Raw genomic sequence first — 9,555 nt, forward strand, 5'->3', positions numbered from 1 at the left:
TGATTCTCACCTTTATAGATTATGATCAAAGTAACCTAATAATGTAATCTATTAAAAACCTGTCTGTTTATGGGTGTCATGCCATAACATTTTTTATACGACTGACTTTATATTTAATGTGAATTTAACATTGAAAGTTAATGTAACATGTTTTCTGGTCTTGTCCAGTCTTAAATCTGTTTTGGTCAGAAATACATTCAAGCATAGAGAAAATCTTGGAAATTGAGATAGAAAAAACAGCTATTCGGTCAGAAAGAGGTATTCAGTCAGCGAGCAAGTGAAGAAAACGGCAACATTTTAACGATGACTCATCTGAATGCCTCTGATTGGTCATTGCATTCATAAGCTCAACAGAATCGCGTGTGATTGGTTATAATGCACAGTGCTGTAAAAACGCGTCTGTATCTGGCTCAGTGCAAGCCAGCGAATGCAGATTTGAATTTAGCAGCTGATGATATGATGCGCTGAATGATTTAATCACGCTGGTGTGATTGTATTAAATATAGAAAATATTAATCGGCTATTTTTTTCTCTTTTGGAAGCTGCATTCAAAATCCACTTGGTTCAAAAATCTGAGGGGGCACGTGCCCCCTACCCTTGAATGGGCATGACGCCTCTGAAGTCAGTGACAGGCATCAGCCGTGCTCCACGCACGGAAACCCTTAGCATCAATATGCCGACGCAATACTGGGAAATTTATCGTCATCATTATTGTTCAAAACTGGGTAGGTTTAGGGTAGGGGTGGGATCAGGTACTCCAGTGAAAGTATACCTGATCGGAGTCACTCTTTTTACGTGGTCCGATGCAGCGCTGGTGTTGAACCAGTGAATCCGTGCATGGACCACGGCTGATGCCTTCTGTGAGCACATCACGCAATTTTCGGCGATTCCGTGATGCCACCACAGATTCGGGGTTAATTAAGTCCGTGAACATTACACGGAATTATGTGAGATCAGGTTGCGCAGGGAGACTCACAGATTATTAGTTTCACTTTAGTTAAATAACACCATAGCTATCTGAGCAGAAGAACTGAAGCTTTTATGGATATGAATCTGCATTTATGAGGGGGAAAGTGGTGAAAATGAGGCTTCTCTTTACTTGGCTCGCCGTGACCTTGTTTTTTCTCGACAATGGTGAGACCTTTATTTGTTAAAATCTCTTTTCCGCTATTACACTGATTTCTGTCTCTGTATACTGTAAATGGTAGTCGCTATGGTTAGCGGGGCAACAGCGCCTACCGCGGTCACACAATTCGATGGGTAACACCTGTTAACGATTTAAAAGCCGTGAAAATGGGGTCCTTAAATGATCAGGTCAACTGAATTGGTATAAAAATGTAACATAATACCGTCAGCAAAATAATATTGATGATATTCTTGTACATCAGTGCATAGACTGAGTTTGAATGTAAAGTGAGTCGCTTTGGTTAAAAGCTTCTGCTATATTAATACACGTTATTTAACAGCAGCGCTAATATATGTGTATACATACAGTAGCCTATATAAAAGTTTTTATGGGTATTTTTTGTGTATGTCATATTTATTATGAAAATGTTTATTTAGTCTATACCAATGTGCAAATGTTTGTCTGATGAGTGAATGTGTAATTCATTGATGTTTGCATCATTACATTATGAATCCAGACCCGTTTCTCTACTCACAATCTTTATGGTCTATAGGGGTGATTCTGGAGGGCTGGTCCTGCAGAGTTTAGCTCCAGCCCCAATTAAACATAGGCTACCTGAAGCAGCTAATTAAGGTCTTACTAGGCATGCTAGAAACTTCCAGGCAGGGAGCTGAAGAAAGTTGGTGCTAAACCAACTCTGCAGGACGGTTTTGCCCTATAGGACCGAGTTAGGACATATTTTTCTTTTTTTCATGGTACTATTGTATATGTTTGTTTGGCTTATGTTAACTTTCTTCTTCAGGTGTTTCTGGTGTTGATACAGACGAAGTGCCAGTGTCTTTGAAGGAAGGAGATTCAGTCACTCTACACACTGATGTTAAAACAAACCAACAAGAAAAGATTAAATGGTATTTTAATGACTTTCGAATCGCTGAAATCACTGGAGATCAGAGTAAGATCTGTACAGATGTTCAGTGTAAAGAGAGATTCAGAGACAGACTGAAGCTGGATCAGACTGGATCTCTGATCATCACAAACATCACAAACACAGATTCTGGAAATTATACGCAACAGATCATCAACAGCAAAGACAGAACAAAGATCTTCAGTGTTTCTGTTTATGGTAAGTCATTTAATGAATGTTTACATTAAGTTAATATATGTTTAAAGTACATTGTTAATGTGTCTGTTGATGTTTTTAATGATATTCAGAGATATTTTCTTCATCTGTATATTACATCACATATAGATCATTTCTTCATAAACTTGCTGTGCAGATGCAATATTTCTGTTTACATCATTAAACAGTTAATTTTAGTTTAAAACTAAGCCAATTATATTATCAAACTGGTAGTTTTAATAGTCAATTTAATTCATAAGAACCTGCAGTTGAGCTCAGATGGAGATGACAGCATCTAATCTCTGAACAGCTTCTATTATCTGTTTAAATAAGAGTTTAATGTAAAATAAATATGTACAATTATTTTATAAGCACAAACCACGCATAAATGTTTCTTTTCAGACTGAAAATCAAGAAAGGGCTTGTGTAATCGCTTCCATGTTCATGTTTTGTTTTTTTCCCAAAAAGTTCCTCCAGCAGCTGTTGGTTTGTGTTTCAGGTGTTTCCGCTGCTGAACGAGATGAGTCAGTGAAAGAAGAAGAATCTTTTACTTTAGATCCTGGTGAAACAAAAAACTCAAATGATGTGATGACGTGGTATTTTACTGACATTCTCATTGCTGAAATCACTGGAGATCAGAGTAAGATCTGTACAGATGTTCAGTGTAAAGAGAGATTCAGAGACAGACTGAAGCTGGATCATCAGACTGGATCTCTGACCATCATGAACATCAGAACCACAGACTCTGGACTTTATAAACTACAGATCATCTTCAGCAACAGCAGCTTCAGCATCACCAGAGTGAAGAGATTCAGTGTTTCTGTTATTTGTGAGTATAAGATTCAGTCATTCAGTGTATTTTCTTTTGGGGTGTTTTGAAGGAGTTCAGTATTTTTGAATCAAGTTCATAGTGTGATTTAGTTTTGACTGCTTTTGCTAAAAACAACAAATGATGCCGCTTGTTAGTGAAATCAATATACAATTGATGACCAAAGTAGAAAATATCAGTCAAAGATATTGTTAAATACTGGATGGATTATCATTCACTCTTTAGTAATAATGACTGTCTGTCTTTATCTGTTTCAGATTCAGGTCTGTCTTCAGCTGCTGTAGCAGGAATAGTTGTTGTTGTTGTTCTGCTGGTGGCTGCTGCTGCTGTAGCTGCTGGTGTGGTTTACTGTCGCAGCAGGAGCCATACAGCAGTACCACAGAATGTAAGTATTACATACAGCTGATGTATGAGATTTACAATTGGGGGGGGGGAAAAAAGAAAAAAAACATTTAAAAAACAGTGGTATGAATATATTTTCATATTATTATTATTATTATTAGTAGTTTTAGTAGTAGTAGTATAGAATTAATGTATGTAATTATAAAAATATACAGTGTAACTATGAAGAGTCATCTTCGTATTTTTTTTTAACACCACAGAAGCAGATATTCACTGGCGATGCAGTGACCAAACAATCAAACACACAAATAACTCCAAAATAAACTAAATGACAGTTAATATAAAAACAATGCAGGTTGTTTCAGAGAGCAAGTGTCTCATTAGAAAACACCAATACAACAGTTCAAAGAATTTTAGATGAGGTATTGGAATCATTAATACTTCAATTTTGTATCACTGAAGTACATTTAAGAAATGAAAACTTCTGTATGAGCAACAGCAGAAAACACAATTCTGGCTCTCTAGTATTTTTGTGTTTGTGTAACTGAAACTGCATATAATCAGCCTCCAATTCAGATTCCTTTGCGCCAGCGTCGCCAGCGATGGAAGTGGTGAAGAAGAGATGGAGAGAAGAAGATATCCCATAAATGGAAGAAATGAAAACCATTTTATTTTCTAACCCCATTGGCAGATATCTTCCCTTGTTCTAAGCATAAACTATACATTTTCAGCAAACACTTAAATATCTTAAGTAAACTTAATATCTTAAGCAAGTTTGCTTCTCAAAATAAGATAATTATATATATATATATATATATATTTTTTTTTTTTTTTTTTTGTGGTGTATAAAGAGGATTGTACTCCTCATACACAGCCTCATCTTCTTTAGATGTTTTTACTGGTATGTTGTTACTGATTTTGGAAAAGACTGTTGTCATTATATTGGCTAAAGTTTATAATTTAACTACTAACACTAACCCTTAGTCATCCACCGTTATCAGAAAACACTGGCTGGCCAACTATGAATAGCATGGCTTTTTATATCTCCATCAGTTACATCAGAACTAAAGCAGCCTTCATGAGTTCAGAAATTAATTCATTTAAACTGGACGCAACATGACACAGGCTGTGTTAAATGTTGTTACTGTGGCATTTAAAGTTCACACAATTCACACAAATGTGTGTATACTTGATAAAACAATGTTATGAAATTTTAGTAAGTCTTCATGCATTTGATATATTTTTATCTTCATTGTTGAAATGCAAAAAATGAGTCTTCTTACCTGATGTTGTGAACAAACATCTGTGATATTTTATGAGGTGCTGATTATTTGTTTGATTTTATTAAGAGGTGCTGATTAGTTATTTGATTCTTCTCTTGATCCCTTGTTCCTATGGTGCTCACTGTAAATATATAAATGACCTCAACAGAGATTAATAGTTTTTTTTTTTTATTTATTTATTTTTTTTTTCATTTATGTCAGGTAAATATTTTTGGAAAAGTAATTTACGTGTCAAAGCTAATATGCTAAACTCTTCACTAAAGACTGTACTGCAGATTTTGCCATAAATCAATAAGAAGTGGACACGTCTTCTTCTTTTTTTTAATGTTTTTAATTGCTTTAGTATTCCACTGTTAATAAATATTGTGTGCATTGTACTCTGGACAAAATATTGACATTTTCCTTTCTGTGTTCCTTACCGTTACTTCAGCAAACACTAAAATTGGCTTAAAGTAAAACCAGTAATGCAGTTTTCTTTTCTGAAACAAGGAAATTAACTTGATCATTATTTGTATGTTTATGTGATAAATATTATTAAAAACATGATTCACTTATAATGTCTGGAATCAGTGTCTCTAAAATATTTTTGTGTGTTATCATGAACTAACTAAGCTAACAATGAATCAGTAGTTTTATTTCGATTTTGGGTAATAGGGTAGTTCATTGTATTTTGCTTTTGCTTTTTTTTTTTAAACGAAGAGGTCATTTAATTTTGTACAAGTAACTTTAGTTACGTAATCAGGTTACTCTTTTCAAGTAACTAAAGTAATGCATTACTTTTTAATTTACAAGAAAATATCTGAGTTAATTTTTCAAACAAGTATAGTTACTTTCATTTTTACTTTTATTGACTGACAGCTCTCTCTTGTCCCCATGTTGACAGAAATCAGGAGTAAGTGCAGAGGCGTTGTGTGCGCTGTGTAAACATGTTACTATAGTTCTAAACTAAATATGAACATGTATTTACTCATCTCACTTACACAGAAACAGATTCAGTATTCCTCAAGATGAATAAAAACAATGAATGCAAACACAGAATATGGCACAAACTTGCAATAATTAAATACATTAAATAACACAGATATCCTGTATTTAATACCATTTTATTATCCAGTTTCTTTGCTGCTGATTTTCAATGATCCAATTCTTCCTTACTGATGAGCAAAAATGATTTTAGATAACCATGATATATGTGTTTTTTTTTTTTTTTTTTTTAATTGCTAATGAGTGTTGCACTTTCTTCTCCGTCCCTGTAAAGACATGGATCTGATATTTCTGGTGTGAAAGCATGACTAACAGTGTGGATTTTGAATTGTTCAAGATCATCAATGAGACTCATGTATGTTTGTCTGATGAGTGAATGAGTGAATCAATGATGTTCTTCTGTTGTTGATTTGCATGCGTTTTGAATCCAGGCATATTTCTCTACTCACAATCTTTGTGATATATCAGGAAAAAAAAGTTTCCACGGCACTATTGTATGTTTTGCTTGGCTTATGCTAACTGTTTGTTCTTCAGGTGCATCTGGTGTTGGATCAGATGTAGTGTCAGTGTCTGTGAAGGAGGGAGATTCAGTCATTTTTCACACTGGTGTTGAAACAAGCCAACACAAAGATATTAAATGGTATTTTAATGGCATTCGTATTGCTCAAATCAGTGGAGATCTCGGTGATATCTGTACAGATGTTCAGTGTGAAGATGGTGAAGAGAGATTCAGAGACAGACTGAAGCTGGATCATGAGACTGGATCTCTGACCAGCGTAGCGCCATTTTGGAAAATATCCGCTGGGCGCAAATAGCATATGCTGTTCTGTGTAAGGTTGTTGTTCAAATTTTTTAAATTAACGTAGTTGTTTTTGTTTTCTTTGCACAGAAAAAGTGTTCTGGTCGCTTCATTAAATTCAGATTGAACCACTGATGGCAGATGGACTATTCTGACGACATCTTTCATACTTTTCTGGGCCTTGACAGTGTTAATTGTTTGGCAGTCAATGGGACAGTCACAAGCTTCCCAGTTTTCATCCAAAATACTTTAAATTGTGTTTCGAAGACGAGCAAAGCTTTCACTGGTTTGGAACGACATGGGGATAAGTGATTAATGACAAAATTTTCATTTTGGAGTGGAGTAACCCCTTAACATGAAAAAGGCATAATATCAGCCCGTTTTCCTGTCAGTATTATTTCCTATTGATGTTATAGTGCTGTGATTCTGCTATTGCTAAAGCACATGCTGCCATTTATTAGTTAAATCAACAGCATGCAATTGATGACCAAAGTAGAAAGATGTAAATGTCATTCGAAGATATTGTTAAATACTGGATGGATTATCATTCACTCTGTAGTATTCATGACTGTCTGTCTTTAGCTGTTCCATATTCAGGTCTGTCTTCAGCTGCTTCAGCAGGAATTGTTGGTTCTGTTGTTGTTCTGCTGGTGGTTATGCTGGTAACTGCTGGATTGATTTTATGTCATCGCAGGAAATATAGACGAGCACCACAGAATGTAAGTATTACAGCTAATTTACCAAGATAAATGAGATTTACTGTGTAAAAAAAATAAAAAATAATAATAATAATAAATAAAAAACAGTGGTATGAATACATTTTGAATATTATTATATAATTAGAATTCTGAGTGTTGGATAAATCTATACAATGAAAAGCTATTTGTTGTCCTTCATTTTTATTCTTAATTTTAATACCAGAGAAGCAGATATTCACCAATGAGGCGCTGTCAAAACACTCAAAAATGCAATATTGTAATATATAGTGATATTTATATTTTATATTACTGGAATACAAAAGATGACAGTTTGATGCAGTATAAGGTGTGAGGGAAAGGAAACCTCTGCACAAACAACAGGAAAAACACAATTCCAACAGCATTTATGAATCTGTTTTCTTACAGGACAAAGATGTTAAAAACTCACCACCTAATCCGGACAGCATTGCTTTGAGTGACACATAACATCCTTGAATCAGACTCCGGACAAGGCTGGCATTAAAACAATGTAGCATATTTATAATTTATAATATATTGAAAGGGACACTAAAGAGAATTAGGAAATGACTGAAACGTAGCAAAACTTTACTAGCAATGGAACAGCGAGGGCTGTTTATTGGAGGTTTATTAAGGCTGCTAAAGTGATCCAGACATCATTTGTTTCTTGTCTTTGCACTAGAACTGATCTGGTTTGACATTTCAAATATTTGGTCTTGCCTGCTTACTTTCACTAATAACTGACAGAACTGACCGTGTTTTCACATTATGACCAGGATTTTCCTCCTCACACACAGTCTCATACCAGAGGACAGTCTGCACTGTTACTGTACATGGTTTTACTGGTATTGTTGCTGTTTATGAAACATATCGTATCATTGCGTTGCCAATGTTTATGGTTTAAACAACACTGTCCCTTAGTCATCAGCCTTCATCAGAAAACACCTTCCACAAGTTACACTGGAACCAAAACCGGCCTTAATAAGCTTGGAAATGCGTTGATATATTTTAAAGTTGGTGAAACACTTTGCTGAGAGTATTTCTGATGTTAAGTGCCTGTAACTGGAGGCATGACGCAGGCTGTGGTAAATGCTGTTACTTAAGATGGAAAATATTTGATGTGATGTTTGTCAGGAGGAATGTTAAAGCACAATTACACAAATATGTGTATACTTGATAATTAAAGTGAAAGTGAAAGTGAAAGTGACATGATGTGGCCAATTATGGTAATGCAATCTTTATCACTGAAATGTGCAAAAATGAGTCACAGTGAAATTCCAACATCCAGTCTTCTTACCTGTAGTTGTAAAGAAATCATATGTGACATTTTATGAGGTGCTGATTCGTTATTTAATTTTATTTATTGACTTGATGAAGACGATTGCTTTCCCTTACATACTCTGCTTGGTCAGTCTAGCCTTAAGCTTTAGTCTTCCAGTTTTCTTGGTTCAACACTTGTGTTCTCTTGTTCCTGTTTTTGAATTTGTCTTTTTGTCTGGTGTTCATTGAAAATATGATACTATTTTATTTATTATTGTGTCATTATTTTATTTGTTTTATTTATGTCATGTAAATATTTTCAGAAATGTCACTGAAGTGTCAAAGCTAATATACTAAACTCCTCTCAAAAGATGGTAACCAATATGAAATGGAAATGAATGTTGTAGTTTTCCAAACTCTAAAGGTTTTTTTGTTTGTTTTTAATAAGTTGCATGACAGATATGGTTTGCCTTGCACTCTGCAAAATATCTTTATACATGTTCCTTTCTGCGTTCCTTAACTTTTCATCAGCGAAGGGAAAAGCTCCTTGAAGAACAACCTACTAAACACTATTTTTAGAAACAAGGAAATTAATCTGAAAAATGTTTGCATGATTATGTGAGAAATATTATTAAAACATGGCTTTGTGTCTTTGAGAAATAACTAAGCTGATATTGAATTGAGTAATATTCAGAGGTGGGTAGTAACGAGTTACATTTACTTCGTTACATTTACTTGAGTAAATTTTTTGGGTAACTAATACTTTTAGAGTATAATTAAAATGGGTACTTTTACTTTTACTCAAGTACATTTTAGTGAAAAAACGGTACTTTTACTTCGTTACTGTGGGCGACGCTCCTCTCGTTACTTTATCTTAATGCATACAATTTAAAAATCCTTCAGTTTATTCCAAGCGCGCCATCTACTTTTTTTTCTGGGCAATGAGCGATGCCCGTTCGCGAATGATTCATTCTTTGAGTCAATTCTGTTCGAAGGCTTGATCAAACCAGTTGGCAGACCAATGAATCGGTTCGCGAATCAGTTTGAATGATTCGTTCAGTTCCCTGCCGCACGCGCTGAGTCGTCTGAAGCGGTT

General features: G+C 34.8%; 1 protein-coding gene across 3 annotated transcripts; it reads left to right on the forward strand.

The window, feature by feature from the left end:
• Positions 1–464: 464 nt before the first annotated feature.
• LOC131531340 (uncharacterized) lies at positions 465–7,121 on the forward strand. 3 transcript variants are annotated; one of them, XM_058762040.1, is made up of 5 exons: positions 465–1,134; positions 1,929–2,249; positions 2,746–3,075; positions 3,333–3,460; positions 6,574–7,121. In XM_058762040.1, exons 1-5 carry the CDS (start codon positions 1,062–1,064, stop codon positions 6,616–6,618), a joined length of 897 nt encoding a protein of 298 aa, XP_058618023.1. In that variant the 5' UTR covers positions 465–1,061; the 3' UTR covers positions 6,619–7,121. The 3 variants fall into 3 exon arrangements, with proteins under 3 accessions (XP_058618023.1, XP_058618021.1, XP_058618022.1); XM_058762038.1 differs by lacking the exon at positions 6,574–7,121 and adding an exon at positions 3,678–5,537 and having other exon boundaries at positions 466–1,134; XM_058762039.1 differs by lacking the exon at positions 6,574–7,121 and adding an exon at positions 3,982–5,536 and having other exon boundaries at positions 467–1,134.
• Positions 7,122–9,555: the final 2,434 nt, after the last annotated feature.

Source organism: Onychostoma macrolepis, chromosome 22, assembly GCF_012432095.1.
Source record: "Onychostoma macrolepis isolate SWU-2019 chromosome 22, ASM1243209v1, whole genome shotgun sequence".
Taxonomy (NCBI): Eukaryota; Metazoa; Chordata; class Actinopteri; order Cypriniformes; family Cyprinidae; genus Onychostoma; species Onychostoma macrolepis.

Coding starts and splice junctions, on each gene's coding strand:
- LOC131531340 (XM_058762038.1), top strand. CDS start 1,062: ATGAGGGGGAAAGTGGTGAAAATGAGGCTTCTCTTTACTTGGCTCGCC. Junction 1,135..1,928: donor CTTGTTTTTTCTCGACAATG/GTGAGACCTTTA, acceptor TTTCTTCTTCAG/GTGTTTCTGGTGTTGATACA. Junction 3,461..3,677: donor ATACAGCAGTACCACAGAAT/GTAAGTATTACA, acceptor TTAACACCACAG/AAGCAGATATTCACTGGCGA.